The sequence below is a fragment of the Eretmochelys imbricata genome, chromosome 3 (assembly GCF_965152235.1).
Source record: "Eretmochelys imbricata isolate rEreImb1 chromosome 3, rEreImb1.hap1, whole genome shotgun sequence".
In the NCBI taxonomy this organism is placed as follows: Eukaryota; Metazoa; Chordata; order Testudines; family Cheloniidae; genus Eretmochelys; species Eretmochelys imbricata.
Window position 1 is genome coordinate 65,509,763 of NC_135574.1, and position 27,140 is coordinate 65,536,902.

The following is a 27,140-nucleotide window of genomic DNA, read 5'->3' on the forward strand; positions in this document are numbered from 1 at the left end:
TTTAAATGATAGGTTACATACCACAGTTAGTAGTTCTGCAATTTCACATTTGAGTTCCTTTAGAACTCTTGGGTGAATACCATCTATTTTAACTACTTCAACTTCATCCACTATAGGAGGGGGAAAAATTTCAAATAACTAATTATGTTGCAGTGTAGCAGAGTTAGTAAGGGAATCTTACACTTTAAATGTTTGATTTCTTATCCTTAATGAAATTGGAAAATTATATAGCCAGTGTTATTCAGAAGGTCAGCTTAGATGATCACAGTGGTCCTTTCTGGCTTGGAATCTATGAATGATTCATTGTGCCATTTTTTACACTGAGAGCAACCTTTAAATTTGCTTCCCTCATACCCCTCTTAGAAGCCAATGAACAGCTCCAATCTACAGATGGTGTACACCTAGAGATCCAATACATGAAGGTGATCTGGGCAGAGCACATCACAATTGTGCAGAAGGTTAAATGCATAGATTAGATAATTATTTCTTTTTCACTGTAAGAGCTTTGCCTTCTTCTCTCACTGATTAAATAGCAAAAAGCTGTTAAGTCTGTATCCACATTTCAGACTTGGAGCTCTGGGAGAGGGGGGGAAAGTTACAGACCTAACAAACTGACTACACTTACCACAGCTAACAATATGGCCATTTTACACATGCTGCTGTGAATTAAATAGTAGGAACTGCATTGTGCCCAAACACAAAAGGAAAATGCACAAGAAAATTTCTGCCCATATCTGCTTTTGGGCAGAACTTTGCTTGTAACTAGTACCAGAAAGCCAATAGTCTCCCCCAAACAGTGCAAACATGCCTCCTGGTTGTGTCACTGGGCATATTCCATCATTTTGGGGGCTGTGTGTGCTCTAGTTAGCTGGGCTGACCCAATAGGGAAAGGAATGCATGCTACACCCCTTAAAAGGGAGGCAGAGCTGCTGTTGAAGCATGCACTCCCAGACCCATGAGTTCCTGCTGTTTGAATCCCCCAAAAGTGTTGTTATTTACTGGCTCTTCTGTTATGCTCATTGTTGCAGCATCTGAACATGTAACACACAGTATTGAATACAGCCTCACAATACCCTGTGAAGCAGGGAAATTATGTGGATTGTAGTTTAAAGTCTGGCCATTTAGTACCACATGGTGTTATTGCACAGCCTACATTTTCAAAGTTATTTGTAGTTGTGCATTAGAATAAAGCATCATTGCCATGTGAAAGAGAATGAATCAATGGTCTGGATACATGCAGTGCCTTGGGGATGGTGGTTGGGCAGGATATATCCTATAATTTAAGAAACTCCCATAAATTAACAGAATTGTTGATATCCGACGGGGGAATATATAAAGTGCAAAATATTTTCTTTCCCTCAGTTAAGAAGGTAAATATTCACTAATAATAGGTGAAGTGAAGTAGGATTGTACGACAATGCAAAGCCATTCCCACTGGACATGTCACTTTCTCCACCGTCACCATGTGAAGTTCCTTTGTCTGCCTCTCAGCACTGGGGGTGTACTGCCCTAGAAATGGTCAAATGCAATTTTAAAAAGTACATTTTTTTCCAAAGCTACACTGTGGCTAGATAAGATTGCATGCTGGAAGTTTGCATGTGAGAGCTGCTTTGAAAGGGATAACTGTTAATAAAAATAAATTAATAGATAAAGTAAATCAAGTCATGAGGGTTGAAATATTTTCTATATCAGAGACTTGTAGTAGAGATAGCATTTGATATAATTTCTAAGTATGTTTTGTTATTAAGTGAATAAATAAATACAATTTTAAAAGCCTCATTTTTCATTTTATGTTCCTTTATTTCTGCGGAAGCAGCATGGATTAGATCCTGGGCAGTAAGTAAAGCTCCTAGTCAAGCAGACAAGTATTTTTGCCCCAGAAGTGGTGAGTATTTTATTCCCTTCAGTGGTAGCAGCTAGGATAGTGCTTCAGTCCCTGCCAGCATCAACCCGTATTGCAAAAAGTACACGAAACTGGGAGAGTCACTTTAGTCTTTCCCACACTTGCCATTTCACAGCCCAGAAGCGTGGGCTTTTTTTCATGACAGCAGCCGTGTCTGTTCAAGTGTGATTAACACTGACTTGCCAAATCTCTCCCTGGGCCATTTGGGACTTGCACGCGTCCACGCTTCTTGTTTACACTGATGCGCCTTCACGCGTAGCCTTTTTGTTTATCTGACTAGCAAAGGAAAGGGAGGGGGTGGACTCCTAAATAGTCATTAGCCGGGGACTATAAAAGCCCCACAGCCTCGGGCTAGCGGGAGAACTGATCTACTTCAGGATCATCATCGGCAAAGCAGCACCACTCCCTCGTCCGAATCCCGTGCTGCAGCGGCGGAGCATGGAGAGCGCACACATCTGCTGCTGCCCTCCACTTCACGGGTTTAGCTCCCGGGGATGTTCCAAAGGACAACACGGGTATCCGCACTTCCTCCAGCCCAGCGCACGCACCGCGCCTTCCTTCCGACAGATCAATTGCACTTGTGATCACACGCCTGGTTTCCCCATGTCTCTTTCACCCATCGGGCTGTGGAAACTGAGCAGCCAGTCTAGGGTTAGGTGAGTGTTCATCTCTATTTAACAGGCTGTTTCCTTGATTCCGCAGGGCCGGGGAATTCTGGAGGCCTTGGATCCCCGCCCAAAGCGATGCAGAGAGACAGCTGAGAAGAAATCAAAGCGTGGTAAGTGTCTCAAATCTGCCAATAATACTGCCCTGGCAGGGAGATGGAGAAGACCAAGCAGGTTTTCTTCCATCTGACACGTTCAGGATACCGTGCAGGTCTGTGACTAAACAATAATAATAATAATTAATAATTAATAAAAAAATTAAAGCCCAAAAGCAACAAACTATCAATCTCCCAAACAAGATCTATTTGGAAAATAATCTGTGCAGCAGTAGTGAAGGGCATTTCTGAGGTTAAATGGCAATGTGTAGTTTAATAAACCAAGAATACTGAATACTGCTGTAAATTAACCTGTACTGTTTGCCATGTTATATTTAACAGGCGAGGAGTAAATTTTGTCTCCTCTTTTTTTAATCCTAGCTGTATAGCCCATATGGGATGTCAGAAGCCTCAGGAAAACTTACCCAATATACACATCCAGTTAGGTAAGTTCCTATTCAAGGAGTAACAGGCTCTTTAGTGACCCTGGTGATAATTAATTTTACAGCTGTTATGCTTCTGAGGCAGACTTTATGGCCTTTAGTCTCCACCCATAGCACCAAATGTATTTGTGGTTGTATGTACATTAGATGGTCTGAAACCAGTTGAGCAAAGAGTACAGCAACCTTTTCCAGAAATGTGCTGTGTGTTATAGCCCCTGTCTAGCAAAGCACTTAAGTACCTGCTTACTTTTAAACAGTGTTAGTAGTCCTATTGATATCCGTGAAAGTACTCATATGTTTAAAGGTATGCAGGTGCTTAAGTGCTTTGCTGGATTGTGGCCTACCAAAATAAATGTTAAAAACTATCATATCAATGATACCTTGCATTTATAAAGCTGCTATTATTCCAGAGGATCTAAAGGCATTTTACACTTTTCAAACAGAACTCTCCTCACCCATCCCCGAGGTGAAACTTGACAGCTGTTTGATAGCACACACCACTAACCGCTCAGGTCAGGAAGTAAAGAAGATTACTATAGCTGAAACTGTAGAGGATCTATCTGTTGCATGTAATGAGAGCTAGTCATTATGGTATCCAGGTAATTTAAGAAGGCAGAATGTAATTACACAAATTAGTATTTGAGGTAGGACATAAAGTGCTCACAAATTTAGGCCCCGATTCTGTACACACTTGAGTAATTGTATTGACTTCAGTGGGACTACTTACATGCAAACGTGTGAGAGTCTCTTCAGAATTGTGGCTTTACACACTAAAAGTGAACAGGAAATGTGATACGGACTACTTGAGTGAAAAAGATATGATGTTCAGAAGATGTAGCCTACTATAATTTGTTATTTACAACTGACTTAGAAAGTATTTTTGAATAAGTAAATAAACCTCCTCTTAATTTGTTTCTGTTATGGATGATATGTAACCAGTGTTTATGAACCATTGCACAGGGAAATATATTAAATGGTGCTGGTGACAAAGTGGTTAGTGTCCATTTATCTTTAGAAACTTACGTTTCATTTTTTTGCTTTTTAAATTCACCTCCCATTTTTGCTTGCAATTTGTTGTGATTAGTTGATAGTGTAAATTATATTAGTTGGCTGTCCCTGCCAATAAAGTAGGAAAAAAGTCTAATTGTCGTCACTGGTGTTTATAATCAGTGGGCACAATATGGGAGATCAGTTTGAAAAACTAGACCCACCGGACAAGAGTTGCATGTAGTCCACAAGTGGGAAGAAAATATAGGTTTTAGTTTCATCCTGAGAAGTTACTCTTGCTCTGAATGCTTTCTTTCAACACCGTTTTACTGTAAATGTGTATAAACGTTGTTATATTGTTAAAAACGAAAAACAGTCCACATACTGTACATACATAATAATGCACTGTAAACAATATAGCATACACAAAGCAAACCAGTATAGCTCTCAACTGACATTTGGATTATATTATTCCCTTTTCTCCATCTTTGAAAACACATGTTATATACTCTGGTGTAGATCAGGATCTCTGTAGTCAGTGAAGTCACACAAGCGTACCTGGTATGAGAGGCAAATCAGACCTCGTGATTTTTTTTTTTCTTTTAGATTAAAACTATTGAGTTCTGTGGTAAAACCCATGGGCCTGATTCTCTTCTTACATCAGATTTACACCTTTGTAACACCCTAACTTCAGTAAAGTTGATCCTGATTTACACGGGTGTGAGAGGAGGATATGGCCCTTAGTAACAAAGCAATGCACATAATTTATGTTAATCTTAAATAGTCTTTGGACCATATTGTAGAACTTCAGTTAATTGGGTAGCATGGAGGCTGAGTTACAGAAGTGGATCTCAGGATTCAGGTTAGTTTTTGATTCTACATTTTGTGTGGTAGTAGATTTGAGGCTTCTATTAGATCTGTATTTTTGACAAATTTTAAATTTCAAAATATCTATCAGATATTCAGATAAAAGAGAAACTTTTATAGTGCTGACTTAGCAAGTGATAGTTGTGTAGGTTGTGGGGAAGAGTTGGTGTCTGTTAGAAACACAGAAGACTTTTCTGTCCTCGGAGGCTGACAGACAAGAAACACAAAGGATAATATCTAACAATAATAAATACACAAAACATTGTATATTTATTTCAGACTATTTTGGCCCAAGTCAAGGTGCTATGATTACTTATATCAAGAAGCTGAAGCACTTCTGAAAAACTTCCCAGTTCAAGCCACAATTTCCTTTTATGAAGACTCAGATAGTGAAGATGACAATGTTGAACTGGAACAAGATTCAGGAATAGAATCTGATTGCTAACTATATGGAGTGCTAATGCCACCTCTAAAACTTTCTAATTTAAACTTGATGTAAAAATGTATCATAGTATTTTAAAGATAATTTATTTGAATGTAAGTTATTGGTAATAAAAAAATTGAAATATTTTGTAAATGTTATAGTATTTTTGTCTTTATCTTTTCTAGTCTAAGGATTGTTTTTGCTTTTAAGGGAGAAAAGGTACAAATTTGAACTTCTTAAAACAGCCGAATAATGTATTATATATTATACGTTGTAGTCCATAACTGACACATTCCCAAATTGCAATTTTAAAATAAGTTGCCTGATTATTCCTTCCTTTACACTAATTTTATGATGATGTGACTCTATTGACTTTACCAGTGTAAAAATGGTGCAACAGTATGGAAAAACAGGCCCAGTACAGTGGCTACACAATGAAAGTTTTCTTTATAGTTTTGGTGGAGCATATCAAGTAATTAATCTGGAACAAATATTCTTAGATCATACACTCACTGATTAAATGAAGTTGCATACATGTGCATGGAAACAAGCAGTTTAGAAAAAGGACAAACAACATGACTTTTTCAGTGTAAACATTAGGAACCAAATTCTGCTGTCAGTCACACCCATGAAACTGGGGACAGAATTTAGGCTTGAGAACTGAATCATGCTCTCAGCTACATGGGCTCCTATTGCTGGATATAAAAGGGGTGGCCAACCTGCGCCTGAGAAAGAGCCAGAGGTTACCAATGTACATTGCCAAAGAGCCACAGTAATACATCAGCAGCCCCCCATCAGCTCTTCCCCTCCCAGCGCCTCCTGCCCATCGGCAGCCCAGCTGATCAGTGCCTCCTCCTCCCAATCAGCTGTTTCATGGCATGCAGGAGGCTCTGGGGAGGAGCATGGGCATGACAGGCTCAGGGGAGGGGGCGGGAAGGGGTGGAGTGGGGAAAGGTCCTATGGCAGAGCCAGGGGTTGAGCAGTGAGCACCCCCTGGCACTTGGAAAGTTGGCACCTATAGCTCCAGCCCTGGAGTCGGTGCCTATACAAGGAGCTGCATTTTAACTTCTGAAGAGCCACATGTGGTTCCGGAGCCACAGGTTGGCCACCCCTAGGATATAGTATAAAAATAGTTACTGATGATGCATGTAAACCAGATGACAGCAAGAGCTAAGGAGAAAAATTGTGCTCTGACTAATGGGGTTCCATTGCTACAGCTACAAGTAGAATTTGGCCTGACATACAGTAATAAATGCCTGCAAGTGTGGAGACAGCTGTAAATTAATATAATTTATAGCCAAATAATCATTTGGGGTCCAAGTCTGCTACCCACACTCATGAGTAGTAGTACTGTGCTCAGTCAGTGTTCCCCCTGAAATTACTCAGAGTAAGGTACAACACAGTGCAATGACAGCAGAATCAGACACTTGATTAAAATGTTTTTTTTACAACCAGTCTATTCTCTCCATTTCAAAACCTTCAACATGTGACCTGGCTGTGACTACCTGAATTTGCAAGAGAGCTTGAAACAATAAATATGAGATCTGAACTACCCTGTTGAGTTCAGTGTGTGCTAATTCAGATGTCAATGATGATACTTTATACCTCAACATTAACAGCTGTACCGTTCATCTAAGCATGAAAGAAAGGAGTATTCTATAAGAGAAGATTGCATAGATCTTCCTGACTGACTGCTCATGTTGGTGCTGAAGTTGGGTGTGATTGGTTTAATTTTCTTTCTTTCAAGAGTTTGGGAAACTGTCCAGCCTATTAGCAGGCACAAAGGTCACTTGAAAAGTTACAATGCTTAATTGTGGACCTTAAATTTGATTCGGGGCAGAATGTCTTTGCATCATGCTCAGGTTTTCTCTCTCTTCCAGATCAATGCAAATAGCTCTTTTCTTCTACCTCTTCAAGGGCATATAAGCTTAACTTTCTTGTGACATCTCACTCGTGATATTTTAATAATAATAACAACAATATTTTACACTTATAGGGCACTTCCAATCTGAGAATTTCAAGCACTTTACAGACAGTAACGCATTAAACCTCAAAATACTCTGTGGAGACCATATCCCTGGCCCACTCCAGTGAGGGGTGGCAGGCATTCCAGTCAGACGTCCAAGCGAGGTCTTGGCCACTTTTAGCTGATTCCCGCGGCTGTGTTACGAGAGCCGGGGCCATCTGACTCAGTGGTGTCCCGACAAAAAAAGTAACCCGCGGAAAGGCCCAATGCCAGGGTGAAAGGCGCATCAAGGCACAATCCAATGGGGGGGGGCAACGCAGCAACCGCAGCAGGGTGGAACGTGGAAGTTGTTTTGCCCCACGTCACAGCCCGGCGGCGGCGGGGGAGGGGAAGGTCTCGCGAGGTGGGGGCGGGACGCAGCACGTCAGCACCGGCCCCTCTTTGCGGCCGGTTGGCGGCTTTGTTTTGCGCGGCTCCGGAAGGAGGCGGAGTCGCTCCCCCGGCTGCTGGGTGGGCTCCGCCCCCCGCGCCTGCGCAGTCCCCTCGCGGCCCGGCCGAGCGCGGAAGCGGCGCGGGGGGTGAGGGCGGCCGGGGGGCCGCGGAGCGGAGCGGAGCGGGATGCTGAACGTCCCAGCGCAGGCCTTCCCCGCGTCCGGCTCCCAGCAGCGGGCGGCGGCGGGGGGGCGCAGCAAGGTACGGGGCCGGGCTGGCAGGGGGGGCTGGTCTCGTCTTTCCCGGCGGTGGCAGGGCGCTGCCTGCAGGGGGCGTTGCGCAGACCCGGCTGCGGAGCCTGGGCAGCGCCGCCGGAGGCGTGTGTCGCTCGGCTCTGCCCGGGGCCGGTGAAGCGCCGCGGGGGCCTCACAGCAGCCGGGCAGGGAGCAGCCAAGCGGCGCCGGGACGCTGTGTGTGCCCTCGAGCCGGGCCCGGAGTAGTGGGCAGGCGGGGGCTGCCCGGGCTGCCGCCCTGCCTCGTGTTTGGAACCAGCTGTGTCCTCCCATCGGGGCCCTGGGGATCGGGCACCTCTCGCCTGGTCACCCGCTTCACTTCTGTAGAGTGGGGGAAGCCTGCGGGGTGCGGATCAGTTCCTCTAAATGCGAAACGCCAGAGCTGTCGTGCAGCGTTACTGTCAGGGGCTGGCAAGAACAGCTCACGGATTTCCAAAAGGAAAGTAGAAAGAAAAGGAGTACTTGTGGCACCTTAGAGACTAACCAATTTATTTGAGCAGAAGCTCTGGTGAGCTACAGCTCACTTCATCGGATGCATTCAGTGGAAAATACAGTGGGAATGCATCCGATGAAGTGAGCTGTAGCTCACCAGAGCTTCTGCTCAAATAAATTGGTTAGTCTCTAAGGTGCCACAAGTACTCCTTTTCTTTTTGCGAATACAGACTAACACGGCTGCTACTCTGAAACCTGACAAAAGGAAAGTGGCAGTTATGGATGTGCAGCAGGGAAAACCTCTGCTTAATGAAATGTGGTATAATTGGTCTATGGGACTCATTGCCACAAGATACCAATTCCATGAGTATAGCAGGATTTGGCATCTTATACATAATGAAGATAGTCCACAATTACACTGTTGTATTTTTAATAATTTTATAAGGTTAAAGGGTTTATGTCCTTGCGTTTCAGGGCTGAAGCTAAGGAGGACACTTGCCCTATGGGCTGACTATTTTATAATTGCCCATGTGAAGGTTCTTGCACTTTCCTTTGAAGCATCTGGTACTGGTGACTGTCTGAGTGCAGGACTAGATAGATTGCCAGTCTGATGGCAATTCCAGTGTTAACCATAACCTATATGTATTATTTTTTGTTAGTTTTATTTATTAAATCTAAACTTACATGTAGTATTTGTCAAGGTATATGCTATAAAATTATCTTCTGGGATTTCCTGATTTAATTTTTTTACTTTAATGTTGCATTAATGCTTTTTTTCTTCTTTAATTTTATGTAATTTGCAAGTATTGGTGAAACCATTGTGCTGGATGCTGTACAAACATTTGAGAACACGCGTTCACTGTCCTTAGGAGCTTATGCTTGCTTGTTGCATTTTTGTTTCAAGTTTGTTACACTCTAATAATAGCAAAGGGGTAGGAAAGACATGGGTGGTAGCGATAAGACCAGATAGCTACATAGGTTAGGTATCTGCACAGCCTTATGGTTCCAGATAACTCATATTTCTCTTTAGAGAAAGAAGACCCTTACCAGTTCCTTGTTAGATTTTCTAGGTTATCTCAGTATTTATAAAGTATAACTCTTCCGCTGATGTTAACAGCACATTTTGCAGCTCAAACTCTACATGAGGATGTTTATATCCAGTAAAGCTCTTCTGTTTAGGTTCCTAAATAAGTTGGGCCTGGCTTTCAAAAGCCCTGAGGAAACTTGACTCCTGTTGGCTTCAATAGGAGCAGGGTGTGCGCAGCGTTTTTAAAATAAGGCTCAATTTATTTAGGAGCCTAACTTATAGGCATCTGCTGTGTGAAAATTTTGACCATGTCAAATTTTAAATTCTGATTCCTTATGCAATATTCTCCAGTCCTCTCTTTTTCTCCATCTTCTCTTCTGTACCTTCACATGCTTTTTCACCTCTTTTGCCATATGTAGGGCTTGAAAATTAGATCAGTGGTTTAAACCTGCTAGGCACAGATTAGTGTTAAAGGTGTTAAAGATCAATGCCCAGGTGAGATGCCATCCGGACCTCCAACTTTTGGGAAAGGGAAGGTCCTGCTAGGATGGTGTCCCTGGATCTTTTGGCTTTCTTTTTGGTCAGTCAATGACCAGTAAACTTGGAGATGTTTTCTCTGGGTGCTTGAATAGAGGAGGAATAGGTGTATCTATCTCTTCTTGAGCCTCTTAGCTGCTATGCAGTTTGGTGGAGATTCTTCTGTCTGATTGATGTGAAGTGTGTGTTTGTAATACTCTCTCTCCCTAAACTGTATTCTTGACTCCCTTCTTTCTGTGAATAGCTCTATTTCTTTTGCTATCCATAGACTTCCCAGCCAGCAGCAGAATGAAACTGGTGTGACTCTTCACTACTGCAGTGAAGATTTGGTGTCTGAAGTCCAGTTTGTTGTGGACAAATATCTTCCCAGTGGGTGCTCATGTTGGCAGTTGAAGGGCAAGGAGAGAGTGGAGAATGCCACTTGCCTTGAGTGAGTAGGTAGCTGTCCTAAGTAGTTTCTCTTTGGTCCATGGTGTTCCCAATAGCAGCAAAGAAAACAAACAAGAGTGTCTTCACTCTATCCATACCCTCTTTGTAAAACAAAACAAAGTAGTCTTTTGAATGTGCACTTTTCCAATAAAAGGTATTACCACACCAACTTTCTCACTTTTCCTTTAGCATTTTACAATGTTAGCATACATTTTACTTTTTAGGTCCCTTTGAAACCAGGCAGAAGTCTTATGGATTGGATTCGACTAACTAAAAGTGGAAAAGACTTAACTGGACTGAAAGGACGATTAATTGAAGTGACTGAAGAAGAGCTTGCAAAACACAGTAAAAAAGATGATTGCTGGATATGTATAAGAGGTGGGTTATTCATACAAAAATACATATAAACAGTGTGACAGTATGTGTGTAATTTCTTCTCATTCATAAGGTGGTAGTTTGGACATTGTTTTACAACTTAGGCCAAATCCACTTTTGGCATAAGTGGATATAGCTCTGTTTAAGTTAAAAGTTGAATTGTTTAAGCCAGGAGTGAAATCTGATTTTCAGTGCACAGATTACAGGGATACCCATTTACCTTATTTCCTCTTCTGCCCACTAACACCATTATAGATTTTTCCTAAACAGAAGACATTAAAAAGGGGCCTTCAAAACAAGAACTGCAGCCATGGTAAATTCCCACGTTGTCAACTGTGACTTGCAAATTGGGAACCCTGGAAGTTGCTTCTTACGGAGCTAATGCATGTTGTGTAGCTGAGCTTCTTGGAAGAGGTGTGCAGCTTGAACAGTAGTATCAGAATGCTTTGTGCTTATGAAACTATAAAGCCTCCCTGGCTCTTGACGGGGTGTGTTCAGGTACTCCCTTGCTATAACTTTTTAGTGAGATTTGGTGTGTGCTTGTTTTCAACTCAGCCATTGTGTTGAGGTGAGACCATGTCCCTTCCAAGGTCAGTCTATGCTAGCTGGTCCCTGTTGGAGTGTTTGTCACTATACTTTTGCATACTCCACTTGGTGGGTGTTCCATATGGAAAACTTTTTCTCCACTCTCGCTTCCCTCTAAAGCACTCACAGAGCTGAGCATATTTTAGTCCTGTCATATATTTGTATATTAAAATGACAGAATGCAGTTTCTTAAATGGGATCAAACTAAAACCAATATGAAACAGCAAGATCAATATAAAAAAGTTGGCAAAAGTATGAAGGTCAAAATGCTGACATGCAGACTATCTTTACCCTGTCAGAGTTCAAAAAACACCAACAGATGAAGGAGCATTAGTAATTTTATTATTTATTTATTAATTTATTAATCAATATTATTGTCTTAAAATATCATGTAAGTTTAAAAAAATTTAAAGGGAGAAGTAAGCATGTGTGTAAGCACATTCGTATCCGTAGGTCTTCAGTTTAATAATGCAAATTACAGTTGTTTACATTTAGCTGTAGCAGATGTCTGTGGCAACGATTTTTTTTTTTAAATGACTTCTACTGAATCTGAGATCAAACATTCCAGTAAAAGCACCCCATCTTTCTTTGTAGTGATTAAAATAAATGTATCGTGAAAACCAAAGCTCTTGGTATAAACAGTGTTCTTCTGGATATTTGGTTGCTCGTATGCAGCTCAGTGGTTAGCTCAGAATAGCATATTGAGCATGTAGCTGTTTGTATTTCTTTTCCTAACCATTTTTCTCCAAAAATGGCAAAGCATATGTTTGCAGACAGTTTATGAAGATTGAGGTCTATAAAGAATGACTAAACTCATCTAACATAAGTATGATGTGGGGCAGCAGAGCCTTCATAGAAATAGAAATGGGCTAGGAGAGGTTGGAATTGTCCTGGGGTAAAGCACTACTTCCTTGAGAAGAGGAGAAAAAGTGCTTTGTCACAATATCGACTTTTTTTGACTCTTTAAGGAGTAGCTTTGATATACTCTGAATGGAGTTTATGCCATTCAGAAGTTTACTGCCACATGCTTGATCTTGGACATACTTGCAAAAGTATAGTCAAAAGAGAGCTTGACTACCACGGTATCTTTTGCATCTCAATCTTCTTCCAGAAGATCCTCTTCCTGTAGTCAATCCAAAACACAGCTGCAAAATCTTTCTTTCCTGCTGTTCTGACAGTCTCTCCCCATTCTGGCTTCCCTTCTCCCAAAACATTCTTTAAGGTTCTCATTTTTACAGAACTCGATCACACTGCTTCTGCATACACCTCTGCCTTTATTTCCTCCTACAATCCCACCCATTCTTTATGCTCTAAGGCTTTTTTTTTTAACTAAGCATCTCCCTTGGCATTTTTCAGACTCTCTCCTCATCCCCAAGCCTAAATACTCTAAGAAACTTTTAAACACCCTTACTGCTTGAAACACTCAGGCTATATTGTCCTGTTTTGTATCAAATGTACTTTTGATAATAAATTCCTCCAGGAATGGTCTTATTACAGTAGAACTTCAGAGTTACGGACACCTTGGGAATGGAGGTTGTTTGTAACTCTGAAGTGTTCCGTAAATCTGAAGAAGAGGTATGAACTTCAGCCACAGGTGGGGAGGGAGGATGTTGGGGCTGCAGCCGCAGGGTGGGGGGCATCGGGGCTTCTGACCATCAGGGTGGTGGGGCTCCGGGCTGGGGGATCAGGGTTTCTGCTCCGCGGGAGCACTAGGGCTCAGGACTTCAGACCTGGGGGGAGTGCTGAGGCTTGGGGCTTCAGCCCTGCAGCTCCATTCCCAGTTTCAGCCTCACTGACTGTGCTGCAGCTCATGGCTTCAGCCCCACAGGGGGCTGCTGAGGTTTGGGGCTTCAGCCTCCCTGCTCTGTTTCAGCCTTGTGGAGGGCACCAGGGCTCCCCATGGCTCTGCTTCCGGTTTCAGCGGGGGATGCTGGGGCTCAGGGCTTTAGCTACAGGGGGAGCGCTGGGATTGAAACCAGGCCCCCGTGTAGCTAAAGCCCTGAGCCCCAGCGCCCCCCGTGGGGCTGAAGCCAGGAACGGAGCTGCGGGCCTGAAGCGCTGAGCCCCAGTGCTCCCCACAGTGCTTCCGAGGGTCAGAAGCCCCAAGGCCTCCCGCTCCCAGTGGCTGAAGCCCTGAGCTCCCGAGGCAGTACATATTTGCTGGGTTGGTGGTTTGGTTTTGTTTGTCTCCACTGCTGCCTGATTGATTACTTCCAGGTCCACGTGGCTAAGGCTGCGATTTAGTGCAGAATCTGGTCGGGCAGATATGAGATTGAATGGGGGGGTGGGTCAAACTGGGGGCTGAGCGGTGGCTTTGTGAGTCTGTCAAACTGAATGTAGCAGCAGCATAAGAATGGCCATACTGGGTCAGACCAAAGGTCCATCCAGCCAGTATCCTGTCTACCGACAGTGGCCAATGCCAGGTGCCCCAGAGGGAGTTAATCTAACAGGTAATGATCAAGTGATCTCTCTCCTGCCATCCATCTCCACCCTCTGACAAACAGAGGCTAGGGACACCATTCCTTACCCATCCTGGCTAATAGCCATTAATGGACTTAACCTCCATGAATTTATCCAGTTCTCTTTTAAACCCTATTATAGTCCTAGCCTTCACAATCTCCTCAGGCAAGGAGTTCCACAGGTTGACTGTGCGCTGAGTGAAGAAGAACTTCCTTTTATTTGTTTTAAACCTGCTGCTCGTTAATTTCATTGGTGGCCCCTAGTTTTTATATTGTGGGAACAAGTAAATAACTTTTCCTTATTCACTTTCTCCACACCACTCATGATTTTATTTACCTCTATCATATCTCCTTAGTCTCCTCTTGTTCAAGCTGAAAAGTTCAAGTCTCTTTAATCTCCCCTCATATGGGACCCATTCCAAAACCCGAATCATTTTAGTTGCCCTTTTCTGAACCTTTTCCGATGCCAGTATATCTTTTTTGAGATGAGATGTAAGCAGTATTCAAGATGGGGGTGTACCTTGGATTTATATAAGGGCAATAAGATATTCTCCGTCTTATTATCTATCCTTTTTTTAATGATTCCTAACATCCCGTTTGGTTTTTTGACTGCCGCTGCACACTGCGTGGACGTCTTCAGAGAACTATCCATGATAACTCCAAGATCTTTCTCCTGATTAGTTGTAGCTAAATTAGCCCCGGTCATATTGTATGTATAGTTGGAGTTATTTTTTCCAATGTGCATTCCTTTACATTTATCCACATTAAATTTTGTTTGCCATTTTGTTGCCCAATCACTTAGTTTTGTGAGATCTTTTTGAAGTTCTTCACAGTCTGCTTTGGTCATAACTATCTTGAGCAGTTTAGTATCATCTGCAAACTTTACCACCTCACTGTTTACCCCTTTCTCATTTATGAATAAGTTGAATAGGATTGGTCCTAGGACTGGTTAAATAGTAAACTTTTAACCACACAGCTAGTTACCCCTCTCCATTCTGAAAGTTTACCATTTATTCCTACCCTTTGTTCCCTGTCTTTTAACCAGTTCTCAATCCATGAAAGGATCTTCCCTCTCATCCCATGACAACTTAATTTACATAAGAGCCATTGGTGAGGGACCTTGTCAAAGGCTTTCTGGAAATCTAAGTACACTATGTCCACTGGATCCCCCTTGTCCACATGTGTGTTGACCCCCTCAAAGAACTATAATAGATTAGTGAGACATGATCTCCCTTTACAGAAACCATGTTGACTTTTGCGCAACAATTTATGTTCTATGTGTCAGACAAATTTATTCTTTACTATTGTTGCAACTAATCTGCCTGGTACTGAGGTTAGACTTACCGGTCTGTAATTGCCAGGATCACCTCTAGAGCCCTTCTTAAATATTGGTTTCAGAGTAACAGCTGTGTTAGTCTGTATCCGCAAAAAGAACAGGAGTACTTGTGGCACCTTAGAGACTGTTACATTAGCTATCTTCCAGTCATTGGGTACAGTAGCTGATTTGAAGGACAGGTTACAAGCCATAGTTAATAGTTGCGCAATTTCACATTTGAGTTCTTTCAGAACTCTTGGGTGAATGCCATCTGGTCCCGGTGACTTGTTACTGTTAACAATAGCTCACCTTACCTGAATACTCCCGTTACAGTGTGTATGGTAACACCCATTGTTTCATGTTCTCTGTGTATATAAATCTCCCCACTGTATTTTCCACTGAATGCATCCGATGAAGTGAGCTGTAGCTCATGAAAGCTTATGCTCATATAAATTTGTTAGTCTCTAAGGTGTCACAAGTCCTCCTTTTCTTGTTACTGTTAAGTTTCTCAATTAATTCCAAAACCTCCTCTAGTGACTCTTCAGTCTGTGACAATTCCTCAGATTTGTCACTTACAAAAGATGGCTCAGGTTTGAGAATCTCCCTAACATCCTCGGCTGTGAAGACTGAAGCAAAGAATTCATTTAGTTTCTCTGTGATGACATTATCGTCTTTAAGTGCTCCTTTTGCATCTAGCTCATAATAATAATGTCCTAATAATCTGGTTTTCACTGACTAAATGTCCTCCTCATATGCAGTATTCTCTACTGCACACTAGATGGTGTAGTTAGCAAATCCAGCAGAAAAATCATCTTTTATAATCTTGCAAATATCAAGGTATATGTTCTGCATTTTCATTGTTCACCCATTTCACTTATATCAGTTTTCTTAATCTTATTGAAGTTACAATTTTATCAAACTATCCACAGGCAGCGTTCTGTTTTTCTATATATATTTTAGGCAAGAAGCATCCACAGTCTGCAGACTTCTGGACATATTGTCACTGAAATTGATAGTAAAAACAAAGCAAAGTATTAAAATACTAAACACTGTGAATAGTAATATGGTTGGTACTCGAGGGAGGGAGCTTTTTTCCCCCCCTTGACATACACTGATTTGCACACAGCAGAAGAAATGTAATTTAAGTTAGGAACCAGTAATATGGGCATGTGTACTTAATACTTCATAATATTTTGCTTTTATATATAGCAACTGTGGGAGATGTAAAGAAAGAAGCCAGTTTAGAGAGAATCTCTTATTGGTGGGTGGGGAGATATTTTAAAACAGGGGTTCTCAAACTGGGGGTTGGGACCCCTCAGAAGATCACGAGGTTATTACATGGGGGTCGCGAGCTATCAGCCTCCACCCCAAACCCCGCTTTGCCTCCAGCATTTATAATGGTGTTCTATTTAAAACTCTTTTTTATATATTTATGGGGGGGGGGGGAAGGGGAGGTCTCACACTCAGGTTTGCTATGTGAAACGGGTCACCAGTACAAAAGTTTTTGAGAACCACTGATTTAAAAGAAGAAATCCTTTAAAATGGACAGGATGTCATATTGCTGAGGGCATGAAGAAGGTCAGTTTGTTTTGGTTTTTTTAAGCTTAGAAAAGTTAAATTCTGAGTAAAGGTATCTTCCTAGCATTCTTCTAAGCTAGGCATATTTTTGGCGCAGAACAAATTTAGTCACTTTAAAATCAGTCATCTGTTGTATCTTGATTTTAAAATTTAGGCTTTAATCCTGCCAAGACTTGAGCAGTTGACTAACCTTAAACATGAAAGTAGACCCATTGATTTCACTTGGACAACTCATGCTTAAGTCTTTGCAGGACTGGGATTTTAGGCTGCTTGATATTACTTCATTTAATTAAACAAAATAGCTGTTGTATGACATGTAGGGATATGGAATTTTCTAGTCTGCTTCATTTTAACGTTTTTCTCCTTGTTTATTTTTGCATTACTGAGGATTGACGTATAGTGCAGTATTATTTCATAATATTTTTTATGCCAAGATCTCTCTCTGCTGTTTCCCATGACTGAAGAGCATTGAAATACTAACTTATTTGGAGAAAGCAAATTTTAATTTTAAAGTACACATTTTTAATTAGCGAATTCTTTGCTATGATTTATATCTCCATTCTTTGATGCAGGGCTTGTTTATAACGTCACTTCATATATGGAGTATCACCCTGGTGGTGAGGATGAGCTAATGCGAGCGGCAGGAACAGATGGCACAGATCTCTTTGATCAGGTAAGAATACTGTAACACTTTGTTACAAGGTGTTCTGAAAACTGCACATTTTCTGAGTTTCTTAATGCATTCGGTGCATGGGGAGGGGGAAAAAGTTATTAAAACATGTGCAGGACTTAGGTTCCAATACAGTAAAGCCTGACCATTCTTCCATTTCCACTTTGGTGTTTTAGACTATAGAGTTTGAGTATTTCTCATAGCTAAAGCTCTGAAGAACTAATGAAAATTAAAAATCCTTAGTTTCTCAAATCCTTTTGTATCAGGAAACTTGCTATTTATCTGGTTTGTAGATCTGACTAATTGTGTTCCCACTTTTTCCACTGCATTTAACTTCTTGTCCTTGATTTCAAAGCCCTAGTAATCTTCTATCATGTTTTGCCCCATTTCCTCTTCTCCACCCACTGTGTTGGTTTTGATGCACTGTTTGTCCCGTTGTCCCACAAAGGTTTCCATGCCTTTTTTTTGTACTATTCCTTATCATGGAAACTGTCCCAATTCTGGTCTGATAAATCACTGCCTTTTCTTCATTCATAGGACTACTTCAGATTAACTGCTTCTCTGATGCCCACAACAGTTGAGTCAAATAACCTTGTAATTCAGCTATGATAGTGTATATGTACCTAAACTGTATGATCTTATTGTTCTTCTTCTTTTCTGTTCTTTGTTACTCTTACACATCACCTCTAAACTAGTTTTAGCTCTCTGGGGTGGGGGCAATATTTCCTATTTGTCTTTTAAAATACCTAGCACACTGACTTGGGTCATGTAAACATAATAAAAATTTATAGTAAATAACTATTCAAAGAATCCAAGAGTAACTTTAAAGACTGTTGAATCCAAATACTTGCACAGCATGAAATATAGTGTACAAATTACCGTATCTCCCATTTTCCAAGGGTCCAGGAAAGAAAGATGACCAGTTGTCTTCCAGTGCAAAAGACAATGAAGCAAAATGGACATTTAAAAAAATCAAACTCTGATTAATTAAAGGTCCTTAGATATGTACTAATACCTTTGTAGCCCTGATGTTCCTGCCTGTGTTGGTGAATGTAGCACAGGGGTGGGCAAACACTTTGGTCTGAGGGCCACATCTGAGTATGGAAATCGTATGGCGGCCCATGAATGCTCACGAAATTGGGGTTGGGGAGTGGGAGGGGGCTCCAACTGGGGGTGCAGGCTCTGGGGTGGGGCTAGGAATGAGGAGTTGAGGGTGTGGGAGGGGGCTCCAGGCTGGGGCAGCGGGTTGGGGTGTGAGTGTGTGTGTGAGGGCTCTGGCTGGGGGTGCGGGCTCTGGGGTGTGGTGGGATAAGGGGCTAGGGGTGCAGAAGGTTGCTCCGGGCTGGGACTGAGGGGTTTGAAGGGTGGGAGGGGGATATGGGCTGGGGCAGGAGGTCAGGGGTGCAGGCTCCGGGCGGCACTTACCTCAAGAAGTTCCCGGAAGCAGCGGCATGTCCCCCCTCCGGCTCCTATGCGGAGTCATGGCCAGGTTCCCAGCCAATGGGAGCTGCAGGGGCAGCGCTTGGGGCAGGGGCAGCTTGCGGAGCCCCCGGGCTACCCCTATACATAGGAGCCGGAGTGGGGACATGCCGCTGCTTCTGGGAGCTGCGCAGAGCCAGGACATGCGTGGAGCAGGGCAAGCCCCAGACCCCACTCCTCGGCAGGAGCTTGAGTGCAGGATTAAAATGTCTGATGGACTGGATGTGGCCCGTGGGCCATAGTTTGGCCGCCATGATGTAACATCTCAAAATTTAACAAGTGTGTTTTGAGTCACCAAAATAAAAACTGACCTTCATTTTCTCACCGTATAGTTTCTCACATGCAGTCAAAATTATAAATATTCTTAAGCGTATGAAAACTACTCTTTTCGTCCATGCAGGTTCATCGTTGGGTTAATTATGAATCCATGTTGAAGGAATGCCTTGTTGGAAGAATGGCACTCAAACCTGTTGCTGCTACTACAGGTATATTTTATAAAATGGAATATTTTAAAATCAAATACATTCAAAATTAGATTATTTGAAAGTCTTGGGACACCTGAAATGCTCGGGTGGTTTGAGAGTTGTCCCTCTGAAGTGAGGGAGAATATTTAGTTACCCATTTCAGACTTTCCCAAAACCATCTGGCTAAAGATGGAGCTATATTATAAACATAGATTTCTATACCTTGTATCCCTCTGTTTAGCTCCAGTTTGTCAGTCACTGGGAAGCAGGCAGTTCAGATAGGTCATCTTCTCTTTTTATCACAAGATGCTACTTTTGATTTCCCCACATCCTGCGCCAGCTCTGCTGGGTTGCTCCCTTTGCATAATCTAGAGCAGTTTGTAAAGCGTCAACTCATTTTCATGTGGTATTTCCATTAGATAATGTTTAAAACCCAAAGTGTCAATTATGGGATCACACTTCCTAACATGTACTTTGTATTTTATTAAGCAGGTTGAATAAGCTAACTACTCAGGTGGTAATGCACAAGAAAATGTGTTTCCCTACTTGTGCTTTTTTGAATTAATTCAAGCTTTGAGGCTTGTTTGGTCTTTATATGGAAAAACATATTGGAGATACTACTATTTGTTCTGCTTAAAAAGTGCTTGCTTACAGAAATCCAAAACTGATCATTGCTGGATCACTGGATGAGATAAATAAGTTGTTTTTAAAAGTGCTGATGTGGATTCACAGAGGCTTCAAAGTCAGTTATATTCCTTTTGCCTTCTAGTAATGATCAAGTGGCTAGTAATAGCCCCCACCCCAAAAAATATTGCTGAGCAGCAGGCACTGTTTTTGAGTAGTAAATATGAGAAAAGTGGTATGGAAACAATGACAGAGTTAACATGTAAAACTGATTTTTTTTGTGACTAATTTTTAAGTGGCATTTAATTTACACTTTAAGCAATGAATCTCTCACTTCTAGCTCCTAGTAAGGAATGCTTACAGGCATTGTAATGAGGATGTGATGAGTCCTTACTAGACCTTACTTAAGTTATATCTGTAGGGCCATATTGTTTAACTGATTGTGCTTTATATCTGCACTTACGGAGGAGAAAGCAGGAGACTGTGTTTCAGTGTTGTATGTAGCTAATTCCACTGTATAATTTTGTACTTAAATGCTGGAATATATGAATGAACCAAAAAAACCCAAAACAAAACCAACTTCCAAGCTAATGGAGTTAAGCTGTGACAGATGAGTTGCTGCCACTTACGTGAATAATCTTTCCAGAAGTACCACTTACATTAATAACCTTTTCAGAAGTACATTGACATAATTAAAAATAAACCAACCTCAGTGGAATCTATTGAATCAATTACAATCTAAACTTCCCTGCAGTAGGAGGGATGCAGCTGGAACTGACAAGAATTTCAGCCAGTCAGTGGGTGATATACAAACTTTGTTCATCAACCGCATGATAGCTCGCTGTGTTAAACAGCTGTGGCCACTCATCTGTTTGCTCCAGTGCCATTTCTTTCCTGTGTTTGTTTGGCTTTTCTCCTTGCTTACTCCACCATGGCATGCTGAAAGCTTGTCCTTCTTAGCAATATCTGCAACATAGGACTTCACTTTGCAGTGGGCCAGTAGTATGAAAATGACTAACTTGTCTATTTATTTCTTTGAAAGAATAAAATGTTAAATGTTTTACTTTAAAATGGATCAAGGTGTATTTGCTGAATGTTTATTGCTACAAGTAAGTAGCATTAACAGATCTGTTTTCCATAATCCACTGCTGTTTTATAATCATATGATATTAGGGTCTCTGATAAATACCCTTCAGTCAAGGCTATGTTTGACATTTGAAATATGACAATATTCTTTTTTAAAAGTGAATATAAAATAAAAGCTTTTCAGAAGGAGCAATTTCCTTCAGGGGAAAAAATCATTTAATGTAGAATTCCATAGCAAAAGGTTACTTTGCTGTTCTCAGCAATTAATAAATTAGCAAGAATAACTTAGGCCTTAAAGTATCTGAAAGTTAATATTAAGTTGAGAAAATTATCTTGCCAAAAACCTTTTCATTGTGAAGTGGGTGATATTTTTCTAGTCTGTTTATAGTTCAGTTGTGATCACAGTTTGATGAGTAATGAAAGTATTGCTAGCCCTTGGCAGCAAAGGGCAAATATTAAAGTCCGTCCTGGTTTTATCCCAGTTTTCTAGACAATGATAAAATAGACAGCTATTGTGTGTATTACACAGTTCTGAAGGGGTGTTAGAGTACTCGAAGATGGGATAATGTTTAGCATATTAACGAAGGTTGCTCTTTAAAATTAAACACTTATGAACAAATACAGGCTAATGGATTGCAGTTATTCACTGAAATTACTTGATGAATTTTCATGAATAATTCTTGCTGTGTAGCTTGTTTGTGAGCAATTCATGAGGTATTTGAAATCTGATCTGCTTGATCACCTTGGTCTGATTTTGTTCTCTGGCAGAACATCCATTAGAATCAGCTTTTTATTAGAAATGCTCTTGGAAAGGGAAATTAAATTTGCTGTCCACGAATAGCATAAACTTTAAAATTTGCTATTTCCACAGACACACCTGTCATTAAACATGTTTGCTAAAATATTGCTGGAAAGCAAGAACACAGGGTGGAGAGTTAACTAGATTTAAAATGTGAACTAAAATTAGCAGAACACTTTTGCAGTATTTATCCAGCTCTTGAAATTGCTATATTAGCACTAATTTATTAAATTATACTGTAGAATTAGTAAATTCCTTCACTACTTCTCTCTCTCCCATCTTAAAAAAAAAAAAAAAAAAAAAAAGGGAAGTAGTACCTATTTGTAGCATATTCTACATAGCAGTACATGTAGTATATGTAGTGGTTGTAGAAGAAAATATAGTGTGGCATCCAAGAAACTTGGCTTTAGTATTGGACAGAGGTGGGCAAACTATGGCCGGTGGGCCACATCCGGCCCGCGGGGCCGTCATGCCTGGCCCTTGAGTTTCGGGCCAGGAGGCTCGCCCCTGGCCCCTCCCCTCCTGTTCCCCCTCCCCCGCAGCCTCAGCTCACTGCGCCACTGGCGCCATGCTCTGGGCTGCGAGCTCCTGGGGTAGCGCAGCTGCAGAGCTGCGGCCTGACTCGGTGCTCTGTGCTGCGCAGCTGCCTGTCCTGGTGCAACCGTGCCAACAGCCACCAGTAAGGGGACAAGGGGGGGCAGGGTTGGATAGAGGGCAGGGGAGTTCGGGGGATGGTCAGGGGCTGGGGGTTTGGATGGGGGTCGGGGCGGTCAGAGGGCGGGGAACGGGGGGTTGAATGGGAGCAGTGGTCTGGGAGGGGCAGTCAGGAAGGAGAGTGGGGGTTGGATGGGGCGGCAGGGGGCAGTCAGGGGTGGGGGTTCTGGGGGCTGTCAGGGAGAAGGGGTGGTTGGATGGGGCAGGGGTCCCAGGGGCTGTCACGATGGAGAGGGGAGGTTGGATGGGGCAGGCAGTCCGGGGGGCTGTCAGCGGGCGAGAAGCAGGGGGGGGGGTTGGATAGGGGGCGGGGGCTGGGCCATGCCTGGCTGTTTAGGAAGGCACAGCCTCCCCTACCCGGCCCTCCATACAATTTCAGAAACCCGATGCGGCCCTCAGGCCAAAAAGTTTGCCCACTTCAGTCTAGGATCTTCAGATGACATTGTGTGCTGTTTTGATCAGTTTCCTTTTGATGGTGAAAAATGGGTGACAGAGGGTAGAGGGTGAATACTCAGACAATGGCTGAACTAATTTGAAAAAATAAAACGACAAGTATATCAAGTATAAAAGACTTTGGAAAATCTTGAGTTCATTTGAAATGTTTTAGAGCAATAATGAAGAATGGTCCTAGAAGACAAATTGACAGATTGAGAAACAGAAACATGAATTCCAAACAGCAGTATACTTGTTTTAAAATTGAGCAGTCTGTCTGATATGTTTTTTCAAAGAAGCTAACAAATTACCTGATTAAGCCAATTGTATTACCTGTGCTTAGCTACTGTCATGATCAATGGTCGGTATTTCATTTTTCTGAAAAACCAGCTAATGATGCTACTACATAGGCTCTTTGGGGATAGTTTTAATACATTGAATATATTAAAAATGGGACTATCAAATACACTTGCCAGTCATCAGCCTGACCCATTTTTATGTTGTATCTCCTTCCCCACTCCCTTTTCAGTTATTTTTCTTTAGACTGTGAACTCTTCAAGACAGACTATCTTACTATATGATTTTACAGTGCCTAACATTCCTTAACTATTACAATATAATTAACATCACCCTTATCCTTGAATCAGTACTGGAATTCTAGGACCAAATTTGTTTTCCAAATGTAAAGATCACACTTTCTACAGATGACTACATATACTGTTTTTATAAAAGATGGACTGTCTGTCACGATTCAGCAAATATTTGACCAGAACCTACCTGGACCATTTTGTTTTGTATCCTTCACTTGTAAAGCCATTACATTTTTAATATGTCTCTCAAAAAGAAAAGGAGTACTAGTGGCCTCAGTGTATTTTCAACTGAATGCATCCGAAGAAGTGAGCTGTAGCTCACGAAAGCTTATGCTCAAATAAATTGGTTAGTCTCTGAGGTGGCACTAGTCCTCCTTTCCTCTTTGCAAATACAGACTAACACGGCTGCTACTCTGAAACCTGTTAATATGTCTCTGTAGCTGTCATGTAGTGAAAATGTAAATGAATAGGGAAAACAGTTGTCTAAGTTTAGCTCACCTAATATTTTTAGGTGAAAAGAGCATTTTTCTACTTGTGCTCAGCAGTGAAATGCTTGTCTTCTAGCTTGTGATGTTGGAATCATATTTCACCCTTAAAAAGATTTAGAATAAGGACTGTAAATTTGAATGTTTAATCCAAATACGTATCTTTATTATAGGCAGCACTATCAACCTGTACTTAACTTGTCTGACACTTCCCATTATAAGATAGTGTTTTCAGTTGTCTATAACTTTGTCAGTCTCTAACTGTTTGGGCTAAAACTTTCAATGCTAGGTGTTTGACTCACACTTACATTTTTGAAAGTTTCAGCACAGTTGTTTCTGAGAATTAGAGGAAAAAATACATTGTGTCACGTGATAAAAATAAGTTTTTGCAACTATTTTGTTGAGAAGCTCTAGTGCTGCCATGCTGTGGATCAAGGACTTGAAATTTGGCAGGGGAGCCACTCTTGTGGCAGGGATGTGCCTTTTGCTTTTCCCATGGAAAAACTGCGTGTATGTCCAAGTTAAAGCCTCAAAAAAAATTTGATTCCGTGCATGTTTAGTAGAGCCTTGTTAGTTTGGCAGAAAAATTCTCTGAAGATTCCATCTGTGCTAAATATGCTCCATCCCAGGGCTTTCCCTGCAATTGCCTATGCAACCATAATTCAGTCCCCTTGTGTATCTGCATTATATAAAGTCTTTAAATACATGATCACATATTTTTTTCCACGGGATCTGTCTCAATCAGTACACTGGCAACCTTAATTCTGACATTTTCTAACTTTTGAGGGATTGACTGTGAAACCTTAATTTTCTTCTAAACATAGTGTTTTGCATGCAATATATCAAATAGCATCATTTCATTTTGGCTGTTTTATTTCTTGATCTTTGAGAAATGTCGTTCTGGTTAATCTGTTTGAATACTGTGTTGTAACTTGATTCTTGACTCTTATTTACCTTTCCATGACCAGAGCTTTTTTTAGTCAAACATATTTGAGTACTGTGTCTTAACCATAGTAGCTGTCTAGTATTTTAGTCATTGTTGGCTTTCTTGCGTCCTTGCAGAGACTTGCTGCACTCTACCTGAAGAAAAGAAACTCTTAAATGGTAAGTTTTCAGATGGTAAGAATTTGAAGCTTAAACTAAGGAATAGCCAAAGAAGTTAATAGGAGAAGCAACATCTAGTTCAGGGGTTCTCAAATTGGGGGTCGTGACCCTTCAGGGGGTCACAAGGTGGTTACATGGGGGTCGTGAGCTGTCAGCTCCGTGGGGGTGACAGCCCCTAACCCCCATTAAATTAACACCCCAATTTTTAATTTATAAGTGGGGATCACACTCAGAGGCTTGCTTCTGAAAGGGATCACCAATACAAAAAGTTTGAAAACCATTGCTAGCTGGTGAACTCTGCATTATACATTTCAATCTATGGTGTTGCTGCGGTAGAGACAACTGTGAGAATTACAGTTCACAAAATCCTACGTAGGATTTGTGAATTTAGCACTGAAAGATGTTTCACCCTAGAGAAATCTACTTTTGGGTTCTAAAATTCTGAGTACAGCTATAAAAATATAGTCCTGAACTCATCTTTGATACCTCAGTTTATCTGCTCCTGCCCGCTTTGCTGCTTTAGTGATGCTCTGTCCTCCTGTTTGTCATCTCTTATCTACATATTGTCTTATAAAATGTCTTACAATATTCCAGAATAGTTCAGAGTGATGAGTTTGGTAAGGCAATGACTCTGTAAGCAAATGGAACAGGCAATATGCATTCTGCTGTAATTAGTTTATTCACAGTCTTTGGAACCTGTTTTATTGAGACACAGAACAGTTGTCTGGAACATAAGGTTTATCAACAACTCTTGTTACAAAGTGCTGTCAGACTTTTAAGTTGGAAGTGGAAAAAGGGAGTAACCTCAGTTTTAGTAATCATGTGAAAAATGTTCCGTTTTTAACAGTTCATCAGACTTTCTGTCCCATTTTGTTCATTGGAGCATCAGGTTTGGGTACAACTATAGCAGGGGTGCGCAAACTTTTTGGCCCGAGGGCCACATCCGGGTTGCAAAACTTTATGGAGGGCTGGGTAGGGAAGGCTGTGCCTCCCCAAACAGCCTGGACCCTGCCCCCTATACGCCCCTTCCCACTTCCCACCCTCTGACTGCCCCCATCAGAGCCCCTGACCCATCCAACCCCCCCTGCTCCTTGTCCCCGACCGTCCCTCCCAGGACCCCTGCTCCTAACTGCGCCCTGGGACCCCACCCCCATCCAACCCCCCCACTCACTGTTCCCTGACTGCTCCAATACCTGTCTACACCCCCGCCCCCTGTCAGGCCTCCTGGGACTCCCACCCCCTATCCAACACCCCCTGTCCCCTGACTGCCCCAACCCCTATCCACACCCCGCATCCACACCCCCCGCCCCTAACCGCCCCTCAGGATCCCACCCCCTATTCAACTCCCCTGTCCTCTGACTGTCCCCTCCGCAGAACCTCCTGTCCCCTGGCTGCCCCTCAGTACCCCCTGCCGCTTATCCAACCCCCCTGCCCCCTTACCATGCTGCTCAGAGCGGCAGGAGCTCGCAGCCACGCCGCTGCCCTGCCCGACAGGACAGCACGGGCAGTGCAGCGCACTGAGGCTGCGGGGGAAAGGGAACAGCAGGAGAGGGGTCGGGGGCTAGCCTCCCCGGCCAGGAGCTGGGCAGGACGGTCCCGCGGGCCATAGTTCGCCCACCTCTGAACTATAGTGATCCAAATTCTCTTCTGCCTGTGCACTACCTTCTGCCAACTGTGAATTGTTGCTTGTTAAAGTCATACCAGACATCTCAAATGACTTCACTAAGGCATTCAGGGGTTCAGCTTCACTAATACACGACATATATTGCAGTACACAGATACATGTGGAAAAGTAGCTTATGCCATGAATAGGTCCGTTGAAGACAATGACATTACAATACTTGTGGCATAGAGTACTAGTCAGTGTTAGCAAATGTGGCG

The 27,140-nt window shown here is 42.2% G+C and overlaps 2 protein-coding genes across 7 annotated transcripts in view; both read left to right on the plus strand.

Moving 5' to 3' along the window:
• Positions 1–2,341: 2,341 nt before the first annotated feature.
• Positions 2,342–5,405, plus strand: RIPPLY2 (ripply transcriptional repressor 2). Its single transcript, XM_077811660.1, has 4 exons — positions 2,342–2,418; positions 2,606–2,681; positions 3,045–3,109; positions 5,240–5,405. The coding sequence occupies exons 1-4, from the start codon at positions 2,342–2,344 to the stop codon at positions 5,403–5,405; spliced, it is 384 nt and encodes a 127-aa protein (XP_077667786.1).
• A 2,499-nt stretch (positions 5,406–7,904) lies between these two features.
• The window catches only part of CYB5R4 (cytochrome b5 reductase 4), an 83,898-nt gene continuing 64,662 nt past the window's right edge, over positions 7,905–27,140 (plus strand). For 4 of the 6 annotated variants that reach the window (XM_077812764.1, XM_077812760.1, XM_077812761.1 and 1 more), the window contains exons 1-5: positions 7,905–8,043; positions 10,725–10,878; positions 17,385–17,485; positions 19,362–19,446; positions 25,218–25,259. In XM_077812764.1, coding sequence (XP_077668890.1) covers positions 7,969–8,043; positions 10,725–10,878; positions 17,385–17,485; positions 19,362–19,446; positions 25,218–25,259 — 457 coding nt within the window. In that variant the 5' untranslated portion in view covers positions 7,905–7,968. Of the gene's footprint in view, positions 8,044–10,339; positions 10,502–10,724; positions 10,879–17,384; positions 17,486–19,361; positions 19,447–25,217; positions 25,260–27,140 lie in introns of all 6 variants that reach the window. The other 2 variants (XM_077812765.1, XM_077812763.1) reach the window with 2 other exon arrangements.